Source organism: Tamandua tetradactyla, chromosome 17 (assembly GCF_023851605.1).
Source record: "Tamandua tetradactyla isolate mTamTet1 chromosome 17, mTamTet1.pri, whole genome shotgun sequence".
Classification (NCBI taxonomy): Eukaryota; Metazoa; Chordata; class Mammalia; order Pilosa; family Myrmecophagidae; genus Tamandua; species Tamandua tetradactyla.
In genome coordinates this window covers 5,642,332-5,667,810 of record NC_135343.1, presented here as the reverse complement: position 1 = coordinate 5,667,810, position 25,479 = coordinate 5,642,332, and the positions used below count along the sequence as shown (strand labels likewise).

Below are 25,479 nucleotides of genomic sequence, written 5' to 3'. Positions count from 1 at the left end.
TTCACATGGATAGGAATGGTACATCAGATCTGCAGAATTACCAGTACTTTACATGCTAAAAGAAGGAGATGTTATTAGTCAGTTTGACCATGTATCTCCCACACCTTTTCCTCCCTTCTCCTTAGTTGCTAACGAAAACACGTGTGGATGTGGATTCCTCTTTCTCCAGCAAAAAATAAAAACCAAACAGTGCCAGTTACTGATTGTTACAGAAAATATCTGCTGACAGTGTATGTTCTTTCATACCCAAAGGCACCAGGCTTCACAGATCAGTTGAGTATTTCCTAACGTTCAGGAACGGAGAACCCCGACCTTGCTAATTGTTCAAGAGGAGAGCAGGTGGAAAGGGAGCTTTCCAAACCACTTTGAGAGGCTGACATAATTAGGATCCCAAATCGGAAGAGCACAGCAGAAGAGAGGGGCGCCGTGTGCCAGCAGCAGCCTGTAGGCCACCTAAATAAGTGCTGAAAAAATTAGATGGGTGCAAGGAAAATTTTAGTGTTTGAACATAATCCCGTGAAAAAAGTTAGAATTTAGTCCCAAATATTGATGAGAATGTGGGGAGATGGGTGCTTTCTGTTTACTGCTTAGAGGGGCTGTTTTGGAGAGCGTTGATAGAGCTTTTGTTCTAGTTTGGCTCTCCAGAAGTGGTCAGTGAGGGAAGGATTTTTGTGCAAGTAGTTAATTTTTGGAGATGCAGAGACCAGGAGTAGAGAGTGACACAGGAAAGGGAAGGCAGCTCATCAAGAATGTGTTATTAAGCTAACTACTGCAGCGGGGGAGCGGTTTGCTGCTTAATCCCATTGTGAAACTCTGGGAGATAGTATAGGACATAAATCTCAGAATAACCTCAGCTGAGGGGACTGGATATTTATAGATGAACTCCTCCGCAGTTGGTTGAAGGCTGTCTTGGGTTGGGGGAGGGGAAGTAGTGGGGGAGGCGTTGATAGTTCCTGGCCCTTTCCAGCAGTCTTTCTTGGTTTTAAAAACAGGCTTGTGGGTACAAGCTGCAGGTAATGTCATTGGAACATTGACTCATTGGAAGTCAGCATGTGGAAATGGTTATGGTCCAAAGATTATGGGTGGGGAGCTGACAGCAACTTTGGAGGGAGGCTTTACCATATTTATTTTTAAAATGCATATTCTGTGCCAGAAGAGTTTTTCATCTCAGCATCTATCCTAGAGAAACGTTTTATGTGCAAAGAGGCTTGTTCAGTGATGTTTTATGGCATTGTTTTGTTTAACAGAGAAGAAAATGGTAACCTAAATATCTGTCAGGAGAATATCAGAACTAACCATGGTGTCTGCATACTGTGCAACCATTAAAATGCTGAGGTTGATCAGTAGATAACTAACTGTTCCTTGAATTCTTTGTTTTTCTGATGATTGTCCCTGCATCCTTCCTCAGGCAGTTATTTCCACCAGGACTTGGTCATTATCAAAGATATTAAACCCTTCACCATCTCAACCTCTGACCACCAGCACTTGTCTTTCCAGCTCATCTTCTTTAGTGACCTGATAACAATTCTTTGACCCTCTGGGACTACCAAGTCCTCTTTTCAGTGGCCCCCTCTACCCTGCTTCAGTTCCATGACCAGAAGTAACCACTTCCTTACAAGCATCCTTAATTCTCCCCTCCTCTCTTGTGTCGCCGATTTTGCTTGGCAGAACCGCAGCCCTGATTACATGTGATATCCTGCTTACTCTGCCTCTGCACCCCACAGCTCAGTGTGTGGTGAACAGCCCATAGCCGTGTTACTTGAAGCCCATGTCCATGAGTCTTGGGCAGGCCCTTAAGGCTGCCTGGTAGCCGTCCTGAATTTCCCCAGCCTGTCTACAGTCTCACTCTTCTGAGTGACTCATTCACACCTCCTCTTCCTTTCCGCTTCAATACCTCTTTCTTCCTCCTCTCTCTGAGCTGATAACCTCACTTACTACTTCCCCAAGGAACCTGAAGCAACTGGAAGAGAGGTTTTACCTCTGTGCCAGCCTCTGCCCTCACTCACTCTGCCATCCATCCTGCTCCTGGATGCCGTTCCCTCTGTAGGAAATCCATCTTCTCTGGTGCACTCAAGGATATCACTCTGGCAGTTCTCCCGTTTCTCCTGCAATAAGCTTTTTCTCTCTACTTAATTATTTTAATAGATTAGCATATAAACATCTATTTTAAATTTTTTCTCTTATCCCTACTACTACTACCAAATTGTGCCTTTTTTTTCTGTTACTCTTTCTGTAACTCTCTTCCAAAGATTTCTCTATGTTTTCTGTTTCTGATTCCTCTTCTGACTGCTCTTAAACCCACTCCAGCTGGCCTTTTGCCTTTACTGCCCACCCAAATTGCCCTCATCTAGGACCTCACAGACCTCCATCTTGTTAAATCCAGGGATCCATTCTCTCTCCTCATTGTGCTTGACCCAGCGGTTTTCTCCACTTGGTACTGCCTTCTTCACTTGCCCACCAGGACACTGGAGGCTTTGGCTTTCCTTCTGCATTTCTGACCCCTCCTCACTTTACTTGCTGGTTCCTTTTTGTCTCTCCAACCTTTTTATTTTGCAGGGTCCAAGCGTCGTCTTCCTTCTTGTTCTCTGTCTGTACTCACTGCCTTGATTTTATCCAGTTTTAAGACTTAAGCTACTTTTAAATACCATGATTATGCTGATAATTTCCAAATATGTTTTTATCACAGACCTCTCTCTCTGGAACTTTATACTTGCTTATCCAACTGCCTACTTGACATTGCTTCTTATTTATCTATTTGAGGTCTCAAAACTAATGTGTACAAAGCTTAACTGTTTTTCCTTCCCCCCAAATCTGCCCTACCCACAGCCTTCTAGTCATTTGGGGCCCAAACCCTAAAATCATCTTCATTCTTCTCTGTCACAACCCAGTCCAATGTCAGGAAATCTCTTGGCTCTACCTTCAGAATTACCCACAGCCAACTGCTGATTATCTCCCCATTGCTCCCCCTCTGGTGAGGGCACCATCTGCTGCAGCTCTTCTTAACTAGACTTCTTGCATTCACCTTCAATCCCGAAGTCTGTTCTCAGTGCAGTAGCCAGAGTGAGTCACTTTAAACTAAATTAGACCATGTCACTGCTCTGCTGGAAACCTTGCAGCGGCTCCCCATTTAGTTCAGAGGACTCACAGGCATAGAGGCTCAGTGGGATCTGCACTTACCTATATCCCCTGGGCTCATCCTCCATCCTCTGGGCTCTTCCTCCATCCCCTTGGACTCTTCCTCCATCCCCTGGGCTCTCCCTCCCCACCGCTGGACTCTTCCTTCATTCCATTGGCTTCCCTATTCCCTGGGCTCATCCTCCATCCTCTGGGCTCTTCCTCCATCCCCTGGGCTCTCCCTCCCCACCGCTGGACTCTTCCTTCATTCCATTGGCTTCTCTATTCCCTGGGCTCTTCTTCCATCTTCTGGGCTCTTTCTTCATCTTGTGGACTCTTCCTCCATCCTGTGGGCTCTTCCATCCCCTGAGCTCGTCCTCCAACCCCTGAGCTCTTCTTCCATCCCCTGGACTCATTCTCTACCCCCTTGGACTTTCCTCCATCCCCTGGGTTCTTCTTCTATCTCCCTGGACTCTTTTACTTTACTCTCTCTCTCCGACATCAGCCATAGTTTCCCTTGTTGTGTCTTGAACTTGCCAGGCATTCCTGCCTTACGTGTTGAAGGGTTGTTCCTCATGCCTGGAACCTTTTCCTTCAGATATCTGCATTACTAAATCCTGTCTCCTTCACATCCTTGCTCAGTTGTCACTTTCTGAATGAGGTCTGTCATGACCACCTGATATTAACCTGCTCCTCTCCATTTCACCCATGTTCTCTATTCCCAATCCCTGTTAATCTTCTCTGGTTTTTCTGTACTGCTGTCCTGTCCAACATGGTAGATACCAGCTAATGTGGCTATTTAAATTTAAATTAGTTAAAATTAAATAAATGGAAAGTTCCATTTCCCAGTTGCATTAATCGCATTTCCAGGGCTCAACAGCCACGTGTGTAGTGGCTTCCATATTGGGAAGAGCAAGTAAAGGACATTTCCATAATCACAGAGAGTTCTTTTGGATAGCACTGAATAGCATTTTCACCTTCTTCTGCAGTGTGTATTGTTCATATGATTTTTCATGACATTTCTATTCTATCATAAAATTTGTATTTGTTAAGTTTGGCTGGCTTCCTTGATGAAATATGAGCTTCATGCAAGCAAGGATTTTGTTCCCTGATATTTCCCATATGCCTAGATCAGTTGGTACATTGTAAGTATTCCATAGCTAGTTGTTGGTAAACTAATGAAGAAACCATTTATGCGTTTTCCTATACATGGGAGAAGTTCTCGGAGGATACACCATTAACAAGTAACGGTGATTTCTTCTGAGGCATGGGAGGGTCTCTTATAGGGAGTATTAGCCAGAGGAGGCTTTACTTAGGCTTATCTGTAATTGTGCCTGGGCCTGATTGCCCTCAGTTCCATCCCTCACCTCTCCCTCTCCCCTTTGTCTCCTGGAGGCTGACTACTGCTGACTGCGTTTCCCAGGCCCCCACGTCAGCTGGCTTCTGGCTGGGTTTGGCCAAATGAGGGGGTAGGGGTTAGTACCTGGAGATTGGAGCGAGGACAAGAGAGGACAGGGTTACATTTTTTTTTTAATTTAAGAAAACAAACAATACACTTAGAACCACCAACAATGGATATCTCAGTTGGCTTAACCATAGGCATATTTAAATAAAGTATCCATATAATCATTGTAAAGCCTGTGTTTGCGCAGTAAGTTTCATAAACCAATTAAAAATTAAGGCAACAAGGAAAAAAATCTACAAGTACAGATAGCAAAAGCTCTTAAATTCTAAGAATTAAACACTAACTTAGATACCATTTGATCAGCTATCAAAACTGTGAATGTTCTCAAAATATCAAGTAGAAAGTTCTTACAGAAAACTGCATTGCTTTAGTAATGACCCGTTTTATTAAGTATTTTCCTGATTTCAGGAAAATATGATAATACAAATATTTTTATAATTAACATATGAAAATCTTAACTACTTAAAATGAATATCTTAGCTTATCCATAGGCATATTTAAAAAAAAAATCTAAGTAATCATCATAAAGCCTGTTTATACAATGTTTCATAAGCCAATTTAAAATTAAGGCAAGGATGGAAAAAAATCTCTAACTACAGATACCAGAGTTTCTTAAATTCTAAATATTAAACACTATCTTAAATACCATTTGATTAATTATCAAAACTGTGTTCTCAAAATATCAAGTAAAAAGTTATTATAGATATCAACTTTGCTATAGTAGTGAGCTATGTTACTAAATATTTCAAATTTTTTATTTCAGGAATTTATTTTATCTAATATTACTATAGCTGCCTATAGTTTTTTTTACCTTTTTTTTGCCTATAGTTTTTTAAAACCCTTTTTTGTTGTAAAATATAACACACACACACACACACAAAGAAAAGAAAGAAGGACAATAATTTTCAAAGCACATTTCCACAAGCAGCTACAGAACAGTTCCCAGAGTTTGTCATGGGCTACCATGCCCTATCTCAGATTTTTCCTTCTAGCTGCTCCAAAACACTGGCAGCTTTATCAGAGTCATAATAATGGAGTCATACAGTATCTGTCCTTTGTGTCTGGCTTATTTCACTCAGCATTATGTCCTCAGGATTCATCCATGTTGTCGTATGTTTTGGGACATCATTTTGTCTGAATGATGCATAATATTCCATAGTATATATATACTACATTTTGTTGATCCACTCGCCTGTTGATGGGCACACCAGGGTTGCTTTTATTTTTTCTACCTTGGTGAGGGCTTCTCAACCACTTCTGTCTCCTTCATGGCTCCAGCTCAGGCCCATTCTGGTCCCAGTCTCAGCCAGAGGTCCTTGGTCCCCTGAGCTCTCATAGTTCCTCATCTTTGTTCTAATTTTTTAGGTCAGACTTCCCAGGAAACACACTATGAGACAGGAATTTGCATTCAGGAGGTTTGCTGGGGGGTGCTTTTGACTACAGCAGCTGGGAAGGAGTGAGGGAAAGAAGGTTGGGAGAGGGAGAAGTTGAACTGTCATGTAGCTGCAACAGTGGCCTCAGGTGAGCTTCTGAGGAGGCTCTTGGGCTGGCGGGACCTTTCAGAGTTGTTCAGAAATGAGACAAGGGGCCCTGGCATTTGTACGACTTGTTGACCAATCATGGGAAGTGGGCAGGTGACCTTGGGAATGGGGCATAATTTTGAGCACGGCAGCTCTCTTTTGCCAATGGCAATTCCCAGGGAAGTATTTTGCTGTGAGCCATCAGCAGACAACACCCCAGCACCTGGTGGGATGGTGCCTTGGTCCTGCCACCAGGGATGTGGGCAGGATACCATGGCATCTACTCTGCGCTCCTCAAATTTATGGTGGCAGTGGCCTACTGTTGGTGTTAACCTCTGGGTTGCCTCATCATCCCTTTGGCCAAAAGTTCTTTCATCACCTGTTTAACCAATACCCTGCATTAAATTCCTTCTGTCTCAACTACCCACAGTGGTTTCTCTTTTTCTGATTGGACCCTAATTGAATCACTAGTATCATTTCTTTATAAAGGGAAACTATATTAAAGTTGTGTAATTAAAAATAGCAAAAACATTGGTAGGAAAATGAATGATAAAGAAACGAAGAAGAACAAAGGGACAATGTCAGTAAATACCTAAATAAATACATTGTAATAATTTAAAAAAGATTTAGTGGAAGCTTAAAGTAGGTACCAGAATTTTCTTCTCTGGAAGGAAAAGTTGGGGTCATTTCCTCTGCTTACAGTTTATTAATTTTTGGAGTGCTCAAAAAACATTATTTCTCCTGCTTGCTTAGTTTTCTCTCTTCTAATTTTATGTTTATAATAGTTTATTTCTAAAGCAAGTTTAATTTAATTTTTCAATTTGCTGATTTGAATTTCTTACCCAAATCATAATACTTTAATTTCTAATTTTAATTAAAAATAGACACAATATATTAAACTTTGCACAGTTGAATTAAAAATAACATTTAGATTAGAGTAGTTCTTTACTCTCTCATTCTTTTATAACTTTCCCAATTGACATACTCACTGAAAGTTTTGTAAATGAAATATATGCGTATATATTTATTTATGTTTTGAGTTAATCTTTGAAGAGAATGAAACGAATTTCAAATGAATTAAAAAGGGACATTTTAATAATAAATTATTGAGAAAATGGCTGGTGATATTTTTTATAATGGTTGAATATTGATTTGATAATAAATGGGTTCTAGATAAATTTTTTATGCTTTATATTGGTAGCATTAAAAATTAGAATTCATATCCATTTCATATGACTTAGGATCAAAATAGCACTGAGCTAGTTTAATATTTCTGATGTGATAATATTACTATTTTGATGTAAGAATAAAGGGAGAAATTATTTAAACCCACCAAATTATTCTTAGCTGTACCATATAAATTCTATCATTATGTAGTTAGTAGGTAGTCTTCATAAAATGAAGGTAAAATGGTTGTTAGTAAATAATTGAGGTTTAAATGAATGGTTCTTAACCTGGCTGCATTTTATGATGACCTGGGAAGCTTTTAGAGGATTCTGATGCCCAGACTCTGTCCCCAGAAATTCCGATTCAGTTGGTCAGGTGTTAGTCCAGGCTTATATTTTATTATGCTTCCCAGATGGTTTCATTGACAGACAGCATTGAAAACCACTGGTCTAAACGTGCAAATATATTATTATAGGTCCCAAAGTGTAATTAAGTACTTATATTTCCAATCTGGAAAATGACACAGCATTTGAAAAATAGAAATTGCCCGCATTAGCACATATGTAATTAATGTCATGCAAAAAAATGTTTAATTCAGGGATGTGCTGGTATTATAGTTGGAATCTCTTCATCCTGATATCATCCTTATGATGGGGACCATTTCTTATTTGCCTTGAATTCAGTACAACTTTGTGGTAAGAAGTTCAGCAAATATATTGAATTACAGGTTCAAGGTTTAAGCCACAGTGGTAAGATAAATATCCATACAATAGAATGTTATTCAGGAATAGAAAGGAATAAAATACTGATGTGTGATGCAACATGGATGAAACTTAAAAACCTGATGCTTTGTGAAAGATATAAGGCCACATATTGCATGATCCCATTTATATGAAATGTCCAGAATAGGCAAATTTATAAGAATGGAAAGTATAGAAATGATTGCTTAGAGTTGGGGGGATGGATGAGGGGAATAGGAAATGACTGCTGAAGGATACAGGTTACTTTTAAGGGTCATGAAAATGCTCAAAACTTAGTGGTAATGGTTGCATGACTTTGTGAATATACTAAAAACCATGAATTTTACACTTTATGTGGGTCAATTTTAGGGAATGTGAATTATATCTCAATAAGGACATTTAAAAATGTTAAGCCATAGTACTTACTGGAAATGAAAACCTAGTTTCCCTTTGAATAACCTATTAACATTAAAAGGTCCTTCGGAGATGTTAAAAAAAGAGGTGATCACTTTGCATGAATGTGTTGTGAACTGCCACAGTTGGATTTTTATGTTTAAGAAAATGCAATGTGCTTAATATTAATATTAAGGTATGTTGCTTTTGTTAATGATAATTCCCTTGATATTTAAGGTGTATAAATTCTAGTCTGAGACAACTGCTTAAATATCAGTATTTAGAACAGTGGAAACACAAGTCATCATCTGAAGGGGGATTAATTTTATCTAAAAATTCAATATTTATTATTAACTTGAAGAAAAGCAATAATATGTATCAAACAGCAAACAAATTTTGACTAAATGGGATTCAGGAGACAGTTTCATGGAAAAATTGGAAAAGAGTGCAGATTAAATTATAAAGATAGGAGATATTTTAGGGTCATGCTGATAATGGCAGGAATGGACAGTTAATGAATCTGTAGCAAGGGATGAGGAGTACCCGGCTGTTCTAGTTTGCTAGCTGCTGGAATGCAATATACCGGAAACGGAATGGCTTTTAAAAGGGGGAATTTAATGAGTTGCTAATTTACAGTTCTAAGGCCAAGAAAATGTCCCAATTACAACAAGTCTATAGAAATGTCCAATCAAAGGCATCCAGGGAAAGATACCTTGGTTCAAGAAGGCCGATGAAGTTCAGGGTTTCTCTTTCAAGTGAGAAGGCACATGGTGAACACAGTCAGGGCTTCTCTCTCAGCTGGAAGGGCACATGGTGAATACGGCATCATCTGCTAGCTTTCCATCTCCTTCCTCTTCCTCTCCCATGAAGCTCCCTGGGAGGCATTTTCCTTCTTTATCTCCAAAGGTTGCTGGCTCGTGGACTCTCTGCATCTCATGGCTACATCGTTCTGCTCTCTCTGAATCTCTCATTCTCCTCTTTTATAGAACTTCAGAAACTAATCAAGACCCACTCAAATGGGTGGAGACATGTCATCCCCTAATCCAGTTTAACAACCACTCTTGACTAAATCACATCATCCAGGGAGATAATCTCATTACAGTTTCAAACATACAGTATTGAATAGAGATTATTCTACCTTTATGAAATGGGATTTATATTAAAACATGGCTTTTCTTAGGGGGCATGCTTCCTTTCAAACCAGCACACCGGCAGACTTGGAATTTCGGTAAACCCTTTTGATGTAAATAGTTATCCTAGTATAAACTGAAAGTTCCAGATGCCTCTTTTCCCAGGTTCTTAGTCTGGAGGTTGTATAATCCTTAGAAGAAGTAGACAAGTTGACCTCCTAAAGAGACGCTCCCAGGCCTGTTTTCAGAACTCTTCTGAGTTCCCCTTGGGAATACTGCAGATTATTTGCCTGAGGCCTCAGTGATGCAGAGTAGATGCAGTTAGGTACCATCAGGACAAATGTAGTGGTGTTTTTCTTTTCTCATCTTGTTTCGTATGTCCAAGAACAGGTGAACTTTCAGAGATTCTGAAAGTTATTGACCACTGTGGCTGGGATTAAAGTCTGGACATGGGGTAGTGGAGGAATTGGTTCAATTCCTCTTTCTGGAATGGTGAGAGGAGGGGAGAAAATAGGCCTGGCCTCGTGGAGTATCTTGCTACAGAGCAGCACATAATCCCATGCTAAATAATGATGATTTCCTTAATTTTACATTTTGCATGTTTATGGATGGTTCAGAGGGATAAGAAGAAAGGACAACTTTACGTTGTCAGTACTTTAAAAGATAATGTTTTGTATTAAAGAGTAATATGTCCTTGTAAGACATCAGAGCAAGTCAGAAGAATATAAATTCCTTCCTACCCCACGCTAGTCTGTAAGTCACCTCAGAGATACCTTTTTAAAAATTTTATATATTTATATATGCACACATAATTTTATGCAAAACAGATTATATCATCCATATTCTTCTATAATTTCCTCTTTGCATTTAATATGTAAGCCTTGGACATTTTTCCATATCTGTAATCTAGATTTGCTCCATCCAATGGGTACATAGTTTTCCATGGCATGAAGTACTCTTAAGAATGGATATTTAGTTGGTTTTACATTTGTTTTTGTATTGCAGTTAGAAATAGCTTCTTCTGTGAGATCCTGAATATGGATAGTGTATTCTTAGAATGAAATTGTTTGTCAAAGTCATTATTTGAGCATGGATTTGTGCAGGCCATCTATATGATATGGTTAGGGAGGATACTTATTTTTTTCATTGTGGGTATTTTAGTCACCTTCCAACCAGGTATCCATATTTCACCTTGGTGGAGCACTTTAACCTTTTCAAATACTTCTGTGTTCATGACTTCATTTGCTTCTTACAGCCACTGATCATTGTATGGATTGGTTTAATAAAAACCAGTGCTTGAGATGAGGGCTACGGCATAAAGTGGCTCCTCACCTGTTTATGGCTGGACCTTAGACCTGGGTCTTCTGCTTCCTGGACCAATTCATCTTGACAGGTAAAGGGATATTTACCTTCAAGCATCTTTGAAAGTAGAGAGGCGGTAGGCCCAGTGGTAGGAAATGTTCTGGTTCAGTGGAATGCTTTGGTATGTCTTCTCAATCATTTGCTTCTTGTCTGGGAAATCAACTTTAATGATTTTCTAGTATGTCTCCCACTGGGAAATTACTGTATCTTCTATTAATGAGTGTAGGTTTTTAATTGCAAAAGGATAACATGACACTTCCATTCCTCCTTGTGCCAATCAAAAAAGTATTTGGCAAAACCCAGCTTGATCAGTTCCTTGAGGCTACTTCTTTCAGAATGTATCTGAAAAGCCTTTATTTATCATAATGATGTGTTTTGCTTTCCTAAAAAAAGCAGAGATGCCTACCCACAGTACTGCTCATCATTACTGGCTATTCAGTGAGAGTAGGGGCTGAGTGCAAAGAACATTGATCATTCATTCATTCATTCATTCATTCAATAGTAATTGAGAAACTACGGGGAGCTGGACACTGTTCTCAGCTAATTCTGAGAGCTCTAAACCCTGTAGTCCAGCAGACCCCAGAGGGCCAGGCTATTGGGAAACATAGACAGAAGCCCATGGAATGAGTCCTCCTGCCTACCCAGCAAAGGGTTAATTGATTTTGAATTGGCAGAGATGAGATGGGAGCATCTGGGAGATGTAAAAAGAGAAAGATTATGGGGTGGGAGACAAAAGGAGAGAGGGAGGAGTGGGTGAAGACATTGTAAGATAACATGAGGCAAACATGTTCCAGAGTGCACTTAGTGTCATCTTTGCAGCATTTCTTAAAGAATTCCGATAATTAGCACCATGTGCGGGCACCTGTATAACATATAATCTAATATTCCTGATGTTCTAACGAGCAAGTAAAATATTTTTATGATGGACTGTATGCCTAACAGAACTGAGGAACTTTCTGTGCCAGCTTCAGAAGACCCCTTGATTTCTGTCACTGTGTGGTATGGATATTTAGAATTAATCATTTTTGGTGTTCCTAGCAAGAATGAATTATAGAACTATAAGGTTCAAGTAAGTCGTGATTCCTAATTTCTTCTAAGTCAAGCTCAGGTGACTACAGAGTTTTCACTGTAGGAAACTGAAGTACCTGTGTCTTGCTGGCCATGGACATTTTACGTGTCCAGCTGGCGCCTTGTATATAGTAAGTTGTGCTAGTTTGAATCTGTTGTGGACCCTAGAAAAGCCGTGTCCTTCAATCCTCATTCAATATTGCTGGATGGGACCTTTTTGAACATTTCCGTGCAGATGTGACCCACTCAGTTGTGGGTGGTACCTTTTGATTAGATGGTTTCCATGGAGATGTGTCTCTACCTGTTCAAGGTGGGGTTGCTTACTAGAGCCCTTTAAGAGGGAATCATTTGGAAAGAGCTTCAGTGCTGACAGAGGCCACACAGCCAGAGACCTTTGGAGATACAGAAAGGAAATGCTCCCAGGGGAGCTTCATGAAACAAGAAGCCGGGAGAGAAAGCTAGCAGACTTCACCCTGTACCCTTCCAGCTATGAGAGAAACCCTGAACTTCATTGGTCTTTCTTGAGTAAATGTGACTTTTTGTTGGTGCCTTAATTTGGACATTTTCATAGCTTTAGAACTGTAAACTAGCAATTTAATAAATTCCTCATTTTAAAAGTTGTTCTGTTCCTGGTATATTGCATTCCAGCAGGTTACAAACTAGAACGTAAGTGTTAAATAAATATTTTTTTAATTAAAGAAGCATAATATTTTAAAAATGTCAATTATAGTAGGGATTAAGTTTAGATATTTCTTAATATCTAAAGTTTCCATGGTAATTGGAATTAGAATCCCAATTCTAACAGTTGTATGACTTTGGGCAAGTGATTTAAGTTTTGAAAGCCCTACCTTTTTCACCTCTGAGAGGCCCCTCTCTGAAAAGTGAGCATAATGATGTTTTTGGCACGCAGATTTTATTCATTTTTATGTGCTTATATGTTCAGATATTAAACTTTTTTGTTTTGCATAAATGATGGTGACATGCCAGGTTTGTTGAGATGGATAAACAACATGCATAAACCTACTTTACAAACTCTCTGGTACCAGACGCTTGTTCAAATTGATGACTGTTAGATTCTACTTGTTATTTAATTCTTTAACCATAAACAACATTTTAAGACCCGGGATCTTATTGAATTTTAGTTCTGTTTGTTCAGATTGTGGGAGGTATTAGGTTACATTTTGAAAATGGAGAAAAAAAAAGATATATTCATTTAGCGAGGACTCTGGAGTGTGTTTTCTAGTCCCTGTGCTGTGCCAGGCACTGCCCCGGGTGCTGTGTGTGCAGCGTTCACCCCTACAGCTGAAGGGAGGATTCCTACAAGTAGCCTGGGGACTGGGGTTCGGGGAGAACCTGGGGTGCCGGGTGGGCCGTGTGCAGGGCAGCCCGGGCGGGGCTGGGGTCATGGAATCCGTCGGGGCTGCTTGGGAGGGTTTCCCGGGGCGAGCCTCACGCAGCTGAGCCCTCCGGGAGCAGGTGCAGAGCCACGCCGTGGAGCGGCATGGCCTTGAGACCAGGACAGCTGCGGGCCCCAGCAGGAGGGGAACTGCGTGTTGCCTCCTGCGGGGTCATGGTACCAGCGTGGACCCTGTGCTGCAGGTGGGTCAGCCCGGCTGCACCCGTCAGGCCGCTGTTTTGGAAAGGCCTCCTGACTTTTTAATGTGGAGGAGCCCTGCACGTATCTGGGGGTGCGTGGGGGAAGGGAGGGGGTGGCCAGGTTTGGGTGCCAGGGCGTGGAGCTGGCAGGGCTCGGGGTCGAGGGCCTGAGGGAGGCACCGCCGTGGGAAGCAGGGAGTCAAAGGGTACTGAGTGGGTGGCCGTGCGGTAGGTGGGCGGTGGAGCTGTCCACTGAGAGGGCTGCGGGCTGGGCTGGGGCGAGGAGGGGGCCGTGGGTGGACTTGCTGAGCTTCGTGTCTGCGGGGACCCTGTGTGAGAAGGCCGAGTACCCAGTTGGATAATTGAGTCCAGGGCTGAGAAGAGGTGGAGGAGGGTCATCAACATAGAGATGGCGCCCGAAGGCGTGGGGTGGACGCCCTCGCCCCGGCAAGCGCCATGTGAGGGGGCGCATGGCCTCAGTGACTGCACACAGCAGCTCCTAAAGGCGTGGCGCGGGAAGGAAAGGGGGCGGGCGGACTCGGGCGTGGCCACCGAGGCAGCACCGACCTCAGAGCCAGGGCAGGCAGCCTCCATGGGCGTGGCCATCCGTGTGGGAGGCTGGGGGGCCAGGAACATCCACTGCCTTCAGGTCAGGATGCTGCGAGCTCAGGGGGAGAGCAGAGCCCGATCTCAGGGGTGCAGGAAAACTGGGCCTGGAGGAGGGTGGCGGGAGCAGGACAGTTGCCGGACACTGCAGCAGGCCAGGGGGGCAAGGCCCAGGAGGACAGATTATTACCTTTCTCTAAGGTTAGGAGAGCCTTGTGTGCGTGTGTGCTGACTTATTCACACACTACACTGTCCACCCAACATGTACAATCAGTGGGTCCCTGTATGATCGCAGAGCTGTGCGTTCACCACCACAGTCAATTTGAGGACATGCTCATTGCTCCTAGAAAAAAAATCCCATGCTCCTTATAGCCCGCTATTATTGTCGCTTAGCTTTGGTATACACCTTTGTTAGAACTGATGAAAGAATATTACACTGCTCCCATAAACTAGAGTCCTTAGTTTGCACTAATTGCGTTAGAACCAAAATCTCAAACATGCTGTCAAACATGACACACCATGTACGTGGCTGTAAAAATGCCTAGGATTTGAAGGGTAGAGACTGATGCTGTAAAGTAAAAATAAAATTTAGCTGAACATTTGGTGGGAGAAAAAGTAAGTTGGCTCTAACGCAGAAAGCCCAGGGAGAAAGCTTCCTTTTCACCCGCGCCTCCTGTGATTGACAGCAGCCCTGGGCTACTGCCTGCAAGAGAGCACGCAGAGGTGGCATAGTAGGGACTTTGCCAGTGGGCCTCATTGGGTTAAGTTACTGCTTTTGTGAAGCTCTGCAGCATCTTTATAGTCTACCAAGGAGAAGATGGTAAATCAGAGTAATTGCTTCATCCCAAGACTCTTTTATCATGTAAAGGAAAAAGGTCCTGTTAAGAAACTCCAATTAACTTCTGTTTATACTGTATGGAAAGCCTCTTTGAAAGCCGCTTGTCATACAGCCTGGTGTTTTATTTCTCGGCTGTTTTATTTCTCGTGGAACAATTTCATTACAGGCTGACACTTGTTCTCTTGGCACCACGACTTAGGATCCCTCAGGAAAAGCATTTAACCCTTCAAAATGCAAAGCTGTCATTTATCTGTCATCGCTCTAAAACCTCACTGGAGTATATTTACGAAGAGATTTGAAGCAGTCATCATTTCCACTGAGTTAGAAATGGAGTTAGGACTCGGTAAGCAATCGGTAAAGAACTGACATAAGTCCAATACTGGGTCGCAATAGTGGCTTGTCTGTGAGTTTTGTTATAAAATACCTTTACCATGACTATTTGTAATTCCCCAGGTATTCAGCATACAGAATTCTACACTTTAAAAAACTGATAACATGGAGAGGCAGGGGAGGGCACTTAATTTACTTTACAGCTCCTGAAATCTTCTGCTTAAAAAGATTAGAGTATTAGTTAATTCCAAGTGCTGACGCATTTGAACTGTGTTTCCTGGTTTTATTTTATAGGAGGCTTAACAGATCTTAGAGGAGGAAACTGAAATTTTCATGATCTGGAAATTGATACTCTTACTAACAAAAGGTTGGGTGGGGGGTGGGTTAGTAACATCTGCCAACGTTTGTTGGTGAGCAGGTTCCTAGGGAAGGCTGCGGAGCGGAGCTGAAGAACCAGCTGTCTCTGGTGACGGCCAGCCACATTGCAAATCCAATTTTTGGTGCTTACTGGTTGTGTGACTTGCAAAAGTTAATCTTGGAGACTGTTTCTTCACTGGTAATAATGGAGATGATGTCTCTCAGGGTTTGTAAGAACATTACATGGAATAATGCGTGTAAAGTGCAGTGGCTGGTATGTAGTAATAAACTGTCATCGTCATTATTAGGGAAATTTAGCATTGGCTGGGTGGGTCTAAGAAATGATGTAGATCATCCAAAGGGGTTGTTTTTGTTTGGAGCAGTTTTGGGCCAAACTTGCTACTTTGCAGCTCCCTCCTGTGTCTTGGTTTCCCAAAAGTTATGGTGTGGAAGTTGTGATTATGGCGCAAACTACCCTTGGTTCCACGCCCCTCCTGGTGGGGCTGGCTGGAAACCCCAAGGCAGAGGTCTGTAGGTGCTCTAAGAAGCTATTTTCAAGGTTGGATTAAGATCAGGGAACCCTTAGGTTGGAGACAGCCAGGTAAGGATCTGGGCCGACTTTCTCAAGGTGGACATGGTAGAAATAGTCTGTAGAGCTCACAGTTAACAAAGTGGGAGATGAGAGTGCTATGCTGTTGGGGGAAAACAGAGTGGACAGGCGAAAAAAGAAAAGGCCAGTGTCCATGAGCAGGGGACGGAGTGCTGATGTTCAACATTAAAGGGTCTGTCGTATGCACTGTAGGCTAGGGCTTCCTTCTCAGCACCTTGTAACCCCCTTACCCTCCCCAGCTCCACCACCACAGCGCAGGCGGTGAAAGATACTGTTGGAAGCATCCTTTCCTCTTGACCAATGTGGAGCTCTAACCCACATTTTCTTTCTTCCTCGATTGCTTATACCACCTGCTCCCTCCCTGACCACCTTTCTACCTTTCAGTTCCCCTGCTCTGTCTGGTCTAAAGAGGTGTAAAATGCAAGTACACTTCAGTAGCCTTCCTTTTCTCTAATTTAAGAAATGATTACTTGATCTTTTATTATTTGCTTTATAAATAACAACGGATGTTAAATAGTTTGACTCATAAAATTGTCATCATTTTGGAGCGTTTGATGAAGTTTCTTTAATTATGTCCAGTCGCTGACGTGTCTCTTCCAGAGAGCAGGGAGCGTCTGCAGAACCGTCTTCTCCACCTCGTGCTCTTTCTTCTTCCACTTTGCCCTGGTGACCACCATTCCCAGCCCCAGGGGCATGTGAGCGTGTCGTCCAGGACTATGAAATATCTGGGACTACGGCCTCCTCTGGGGCCAGGCTGCTCAGGGCTGTAGAGAATGGAAAAGTGAGTCTCTGGGCTGTATGAGTTCCTCCCCTCCTTCCTCCGTGCACTCATTCACGCCTCCACCAAACCTGCTTTTTGGAAGGGGCCAGACAGACTGTCTAGACTGAAGCAGAGATGGCAGTGTCACTGTGGGGCAAAGCAAAGAGATGTGGAATCCCAGTCACCTACTTTGAATACAGTTGAAGGCCCTTAAAAGTAATTTATGTATCTTCTAGCTCTTCCTTTTCTTTTCCTTCTCTTCCGTCTGCCCTTTTCTCGAGACTCAGGTCAAAAGCAAATTCCTCCAGGAAGCTAACCCCAATTCTCTGTGCTGCTCCCTTCTACCAGTTCCCTGTCCACATTGTGTAAGCATTTTCTTGCAAATGGGCCCAGTTCTTCTCTACCTAAGATGGTTTGTTTCTCAGCAGGAGGTGGGGTCACAGCACTAGTTGTTTCCCAAACACCTTACAGAGTAGCATTTAGGTGATGCTTTTGGAGAAAGTGACCTTTATTTCTGTTATTTGAAACGGACTATATTTTTTTAGACATGGAGAACAGAAAACTTCCTTCAAAACCTGGTTGAGAGGTTGTTCATTATCTTCTGCTTGAATTCACTTGTTTTCTGGACCCCCACCCTGGAGACTCACCAGTAGTTAGGGGTTTTAGCTTCCTCATTGCTAAAGCAATACCGTGCCATGGGGTGGTGTAAACAACAGGAATGTATTGACTCATGAATTTGAGGCTAGGAGAAGTCTAAAATCAAAGTGTCACCAGGGTGACCTTTTCTCCCAGATGACTGCGTTCTGGGGCTGGCTGCCGGTGGTCTCAGGTCCTTGGCTTCTCCATCACGTGGCAATGCACATGGTGGATCCTCCTGGCTCCTTGGTCCTGTGACTTCAGCATCTGGCTGCTGCTTGCAATTTGCTCTCTCTGCGACCTTCTGTGTAAGGCCTTCAGTGATAGCATTAAAATCCGTCGTAATTCAGCTGGGCCACACCTTACCCAAGTAACCTTATCGCAAAGTCCTGTTTACAAGAGTTCACACTCACAGGAATAGATTTAATAGATGTTCTTCTGGGGTGCATAGCTCCAAGGCACCACATTAGGATAATTTTTTTTTAATAAAGTATTTTGATGATTCTAGTGGGGGAGTAGGGAAGTGCCATCGGCTACGTAATACCCGTAGCTGAACGACTCCTCTGTGGGAAGTGAAGTTTGTTTGGAACAAGGTTTCAGCTCACGGATCAGTGCAGGAGGATGTGAGCGGTGCCTGTGGGGCAGTCGGGTCTCCTGTGAAGGCCGGGCCCAGCTGGAGCGGCGGGCTGCCCAGATCCAGCACCTCTTCCCCGGCAGGGCTGCTTGAGGAGGGACTGGAGCAGGCTGATGGCCGGGCAGGGTTTGATGAAAGGGGTGGTACCACTGGCCCATGCTTTATGATCTGCAATTTCTTTATTTACTCTTCTGTCCTCATTTCTATAATTCTGTATTATATGGATGTGCTTTGTGTCTGTGTTTGTGTGTGCTGTAGAAAAAAAGCGATTTTTGTTTTTTTCTGTTTTGGGGGTATACACACTTAAAACAGCTAAGCTTTTATTCCAGAATTCTCCTTGTAGTTTTTGCTGAATGGAAGATACCGTTCTTTTGTTTCGTTTGTCCTATTTTGCTTCTGGGCGGCTTGGGTTCGCTATTTGTTAACACTGAGCTTGTAGACATAAGGCTTTTAGAGAGTGTGGCCTCCTCTTTGGCTCATGTATAACTCCTATTCTTTGGAGAGAGATGAGTCAAGTACTTTGAACTTTGCCATTTCCTCCATGTGATGTCTGCTTCAAGACATCTTCATGACAATTAAAGTCTTATCGTAATTTCCTTGATCTTGAAAAAATTTAGCTTAGTAATTAATTAATATTTGCCATCATTATCTTTTTCCAATGGGTGAAGGCTAAATAAGGGTCATTTAGGTGAAGTGCTTTGAACTCAGTGGCAGGCAGGTATCATCAGGCTCATAGGTATTGCTGTTATTTACTTTCATGCTGTTACTGTAGGATCAAGAGTCAGTTAATTTTGAAAATGATGATAATTTCATATTTGGCCATCTATTTTTACATAACTACCATAATTTGCTTTGACCTGAGCCCTCGAAGATACCTCAGAGTATTGAGTATAAACAAATAAATGTCAAGAAATTATTTTATTTCATTTTTCACTTCCTGTTTTTGTTATTCTAAGAGAAAATAAATAAGCCTTTTAAAGGGAGTTGATTAAAAAGGTTCATTTTCTGGGAATGTTACGCATCTGCGATAAATAATATTGTAGCAGTTGGCTGCCTCCACTTTCATGCAAAATAAATACATTTGGTGACATACATTTGAGGAATGTGATTCTTATAATTTTCATGAAAATAAGGAGCAACTGAACCACCGATAGAGATTTTACCATATGTTGGAAATAAAGAAATATAGCTGGTAGCATATAATTCTCTCTGAATTTAATGGATAAGACGGCCTGCTGAGAATCAGAATTCTCTAACACTTGAGATGGTCATCCCCAGGGAAGCTGACCTGACTTTCAGGCTCTCAGGGTTTGCTTCTAAAGCCAATGGCATGGTCCTTGCATTTCCTGAATGGCATACGGGGGAAAGAGGATCCAGTTTTAATGGTGAAAGATCAAGTGAAAGGCACTCTGAACTTGTGAGTGGCTGCACGAATTTCACTTGTCATTAGTGGAATGGTGGATTCGCTGTAGAGAAGGTATTGTCTATAAGTTAAAACATTTAGTGTTCGTAGAAGAGGTAAAAGTTCACGGGCTTAGGAAGACTTGGGGGATGGCATACCCAGACTTTCTCTTGTAGTGGCGTTTGCTTTGAGCAGGTGCCATTTTAGTCCCCGAGGATTGAAATGACAATGGGGGGTGCGGTTGTGGTTAGGGAGAAGGAGTGAGTGGGCTCCTTAAGGAAGGGTAGCAGAGATGCCCAAGGGAAAGGCATTAGAGAAGTATTGCCTCTCTTTTGGGGTTTCCTTTGCTCTGCTCTGAAGAAGGGGAAATGATTGTCATTGCAGATCGTTTTGGTTTCAGCTTCTGGTATGAAGGTACTGCATGCATGAGCATTTTGATGATGGTCTGTGAAAGATGGCTAACACATTTTAATTTGTGGATTACGTGTAAGTGGTCCTGTGGGTGCGAATTCCTTATAAGTTCTAGAAACCATAGATTGGTTATTCAAGCCAGAAATTAGAGAACTTTATCTTCAAATGGTATGCATCTTGGAATGCTTTTGGTCATCGTCCAGTGTAAAGGGTTGGCGAATGAGGCGGGTCTCCTTAAAGAGGAACAGCTTCCCCCTTAGCTCCACGGTCTCCCAATTATAAAGTGATCCAGATTCTTTGCAATGAGCCTGATCTCAGCCTAATCGATTTTGGCTGACTGCTGCTTTGGCTACCTATACATTGCAGAATAGGTAGAATTTATACAATTGTTTTGTCACTATATGCCTTTTTTCAAGGGCTCGGACCCAAGTGTCCATGTGCCTTCTCAAGCTCTTAGCCTTTGGGAAACACGCGGACAAACTCATTCACTCTAAGATGCAGAGGGCTGACACAGGTTCAAAGCGTTTTCCCTTCTTGTGGTGTTTGCGTTTCTTACAGGGGTGAAGACATCCTAAACCAGAGGAATGACCCTCTAGTTGTGGAATTTCAGTCATCAGCCAGCAGATGCAGGAGGTATTATTTCAGGTTTGGGGGTGTTCGTAGAAGCCTGGAAATTACCCTGAGTGACTGCCTGCCTGCCTGCTCCATCTGTCCCCAAGGCTGCTGCCTGCATCACATCCCTCTTGTCTGTTTGGTTGGCTTGTGCTGGCTGATGGCGGCAAGCATGTGTGTGGAGGTCTCTGTGTGTAACGTCCACTGCGACGGGTGCTCCACAGGCGACCTCAGGGACTGGAGAGGGAAAGAGGTGCCATGCATGCAAGACAAGCTTTTTTTTTTTTTTTGCACTGCAAATGCCGATATTGGTCTGAAAGTTAGCATATACAGGTTCATCCTAGTAAGACCAGGCCCTCCTCTTGGAAAGCCCATTTCATATCCCTCTCTCCATAGCATGTATTGTGTGTCCTCAGGGCAGTTTCCATTTTAAATCCATGGAATGTTCATGAAAGTTGGGGTTTCATATTACACATGCCCATAAGCATGGCAGGACAGTCATACCCTGTCCTTTGTGCGAGAAGCCTCGTTCTGTGAACTGGGCGTCATTTCCACTTCGTGCCTCCCTTCTGCCACGCTGAGGAAGGTTGATGCCAGACCTCTGGTGTCTCAGTTGGCAAAAGATTCTGGAGGCCACAGCCTGCCTTTCGATGAAGGTCGTGGTTGGACTTCCAAGTCTAATAGCTTTGAGTATTGTACTAAGGATGAATTAAAATGCTAATAGGTTACACGTTCTGGGCATTTTAACATTCCCTAATCTTAAATTTAAATGAAATGCCTTAGGTACAGAAGCAGCCTTGCCAGAAGCAGATTCAGCATAGCCCTTAAACAGCGAATTTAAAGTATATTCTGACCAAAGGGGCAGAGCCAGGAGGAGAAGCAGTATTTATTTTATGATTATTTTATTTGTGTCCTCCACAGCTAGATGAGACAGAGAGTGTTCCTTTTATTAAAGATAATTTGGCTAAAAAAAAAAATCACCATTTTCATAGGCATCTTTGAACCCACAGGTCTTTTTATTATTAATGTTTTAATAGCAAGACGTTGGATTTTATGGCACCTAAAACTGTTCAAAAGCCCCTTTATATATTACCTTCATGTTTAAACTGTGTCGCAACACTATAAGACACCCTTGTTTTATAAATGAAGGCACTGGGTTAGTAGAGAGATGGCATGGTGTTTCCTTCGTCCCATGGCTGGTTGGGGGAGAACCGCACGTGGGTTGTGCCAAGTCCCTACTCAAGCATCTGCCCCATAGGCTGAGTGGAAGCGCAAAGCAAAATGTGGACAAGGTCTTTGGAGGTGGATGCTCTTCTAGGAAAAGGATACAGTGCTCACCTTGAGGGATCTGCCAGCTCTTTCCGACTGGGTTGATAGGGTAGTTCTATTGTCTACACGGAGAGCAGATTTCTTTATCTAGTGGTTGTAGCACAGGTATATTTCCTTCCTTTAGTAAATAGTTCACTTCCTTATCATTAGTTGAATTAGGCCCATTATTTTCTCCTCATTAGAGGGTAGTAATACTTCATTTCTTCCTCAGCCCTTCCAGTCTTCTGGTGTCTGATCACTTCATAATTGTATTTTTGGAGAATAGATATTAATTTTCTTCAACAAAAGACCCAGTTCCTTGATGACACAATATAATTCACTTTCTGTTCTCTCTCTGCCTTGCCTGCCCCCCTTCCTCCTGGCACATTTTTCATAGTTAGGAGGAGTGATCGTGTCAAATATATCAGAAGGAAGAATTGATTCAGTGGTACGTTGACAACTTGACTGATTAACAGAGATCAGAAGAAGGCTCATAATTGTGAAAACCACTGCAGCATGTAGTTTTAACAGCTCTTTAGGGAGCTAGTTAATGAAAGAATCACTACAGAAACAAGCCCTGCCTTGAAAAAAAAAAAAAAAAAACAGGAGTATTCCCATATAACACTCAGAGGCTATGTCATAAGAGGAAATCTGCTCATAATTTCTATTTACACATCGCTGTAATTACCGTCGGCTTTAAGATTACTTTCAGTCTTCTCCTGTCACATTTCCTAGGTATTTCCTCTTTCACATATCAGGCAGGGAAGTCAAATAGAGGTTAGAACTTGTCCTAAGGATTTTTTTCCCCCAAAAGAATGTAATTATCAGGCACTCACGCTCACCCCATCTGATTAGACTATCTTTAATCTGATTCATGTTCTTGTATCATCGCCATTTGTCCATGAACCAGATCTCTGCACTTAGATGGATGTTGGATTGGGCTTTACCCTTTAATGTTGTGTGTGTGTGTGTGTGTGTGTGTGTGTGGTTATTCTCTTTTCCTTCTCCCGATACAGTGTCTATGAACCGGATAGAAATGTATTACGGAGAAAAGAACGAGAAAGAAGAAATCAAGAAGCCCAGCAGGATGACGGCGCTTTTAACTCGAGTTACTCCCTCTTCAGTGAACCTTACAAGGTAGATGTTTGCATTAGCTTATTGGTGCCCGCCACGCGTACCTCCAACCCTGTGTGACACCAGTCTCGGCTAGAAGATTGGACCAGCCAAAGTGCAGTTAAGTTTCTGCCTGCTCAGCCCAGGGACGATGGCCCAGTCCTAGGTATAGAACCATCCCCCCCACCCCAAATCCTGACATCTAGTTCACATGCCTTTACTGGCTACTCTGTCAGTAAATTCTTAGTTTTGTCAGTATTGAGGGCTGAGATCTGCTTTTGATGATTTTTCTCAATAGAAGCTTCATGTTTGCGTTAATTAAAGAATTGCTTTGATTTCTAAGCTCTTAGGAAACAAACGCTGTTAGAGGTTAGCTAACGTATCTGTCATGCTGGGATCATTCTAGGAACAGGTTACCTAATACAGCTAATAGAAAAATAAATTGTTGAGTTATTTCTCACTTATATCAAATGCCAGAAATATAATCTCTCTTTGAAAACTAATTTCGTCCTAGATTTCATCAATATCTTGGGCCTCTTGGAGCTATGGATTGCTCGAGGTGGTGGTTTCTTGCACACTTAGCCTCTGTGTTTCTTTTTAAGCGTCACCCTGCCTTCTCTTGCCTGTTACTCTTGGTTTTTCATGAGAATAATATATAGTTAGAAACAGAACAATGGTAAGTCAAATCTGAATTCTCAAGAAAAGCTTCCAGTGGAACCCCATGGAAAAGGAAATCCAATCATGGAAAGATTCAATCAAGACAATTTTGTGAAATTCCAATAGTGAATTTTCTGATTTTCAGACAATACATTTCACCTGTAACATGATACCCAAGATAGATTCCCTTTTTATGTGCCCTACGTGTTACAGCTCTCCAGTTCTGGTGAGATGTAGAGTGCTGACACGTGTCTTGGAGACAGTGAGGATTTTTGTTTCATCTCTCAGTTCTCCTTTTGAACGTGGCAGCCCTAATTCTGTGCTCAGTCGGGCACCACCGGTCCATTATTTCAGGAGTTTCTGTTGTATGCAATAATTGTGTGGTGTTTTGTTTTTCTTTCTCCAGACTAACAAGGGGGATGAGCTCTCCAACCGGATCCAGAATACTTTAGGCAATTACGATGAAATGAAAGACTTTTTAACCGATAGATCCAACCAGAGTCATCTGGTGGGCGTCCCCAAACCTGGGGTTCCTCAGACTCCTGTGAACAAGATTGATGAGCATTTTGTTGCAGATCCAAGAGCCCAGCTCCAGCCCTCGTCTGTGTGTAGTGCTGTGTCTTCCACCCCGGCAGCTGTCCCCGTGCCGCAGGGTAAGAGAGGCACTATGGGCTGGCAGAAGGCTGGGCACGCGCCACCCGAAGGCCAGCAGAGAGCAAGTAAGCATGGGCACGGATTGCTTGATTTGCACAAATCTGCTAACTCAAAGGACAGTAATAGAAAACCTAACCCCCGTGTGTCAAGCCCCTCATCCTCATCTCCCTCTTCTTCTTCTTCCAACTCAGCACAACAGGGCTCTCTGAGGACCTTGCTTGGAGATGGTGTTGGCAGACAACAGCCACGGACCAAACAAGTATGCAATGTAGAGGTGGGCCTGCAGACCCAGGAAAGGCCACCTGCTATGTCAGCCAAGCACAGCAGCAGTGGACACTGTGTTCAGAACTTTCCTCCATCCCTGGCTTCCAAACCCAGCCTGGTTCAGCAGAAACCAACTGCCTATGTGCGGCCGATGGACGGTCAAGATCAGGCTCCTGATGAGTCGCCCAAGCTTAAGTCGTCTACGGAAACCAGTGTGCACTGTACGTCTTACAGGGGAGTCCCGACCACCAAGCCAGACTCGGCCAGAGCCAAGGCCAAGCTTTCCAAGTTCAGCATCCCCAAACAAGGGGAGGTGAGTCTTTGCTCAATACCATTTGCATGCAACTAGTTACACGTGGCTGCTTGCAGGGATAAATTCAGTTTCCATATTTCTTTTTTCAAGGATGTGAATCCTTAATGTGGTTGAATTTGTAGCAATTGCAGCAGTACTAAAGGGGGAGGGCAGACATAAATAATGATTTCTTAAACTCAAATGCATTATAGTAAAAAAAATTTAAGTATCAATACATGGAGTTGTAAGTGCCTATCTATATATATGTGTTAATTGGGGCAGGAAAATCTTCAGTATATCCATGGCATTTTTTGTGTGAACAATCCAGTGTTGGCTGAAATACATCATTATATCATGTAATATTGTTATAGTCTATTAGTACGCGAAAGGCTGTAAGTCTTAACATGTAAAGAGGTTAATTTTTATGTAAAAGATTTCAG

At 42.5% G+C, this 25,479-nt stretch overlaps 1 protein-coding gene across 3 annotated transcripts in view; it reads left to right on the top strand.

Annotated features, from left to right (window-relative positions):
* AFF3 (ALF transcription elongation factor 3) overlaps positions 1–25,479 on the top strand; it is a 586,201-nt gene that overhangs the window by 129,073 nt on the left and 431,649 nt on the right. For 2 of the 3 annotated variants that reach the window (XM_077133880.1, XM_077133879.1), the window contains exons 3-6: positions 20,698–20,772; positions 23,076–23,196; positions 24,236–24,548; positions 24,675–25,060. In XM_077133880.1, coding sequence (XP_076989995.1) covers positions 20,698–20,772; positions 23,076–23,196; positions 24,236–24,548; positions 24,675–25,060 — 895 coding nt within the window. Of the gene's footprint in view, positions 1–20,697; positions 20,773–23,075; positions 23,197–24,235; positions 25,061–25,479 lie in introns of all 3 variants that reach the window. The other variant, XM_077133878.1, reaches the window with a different exon arrangement.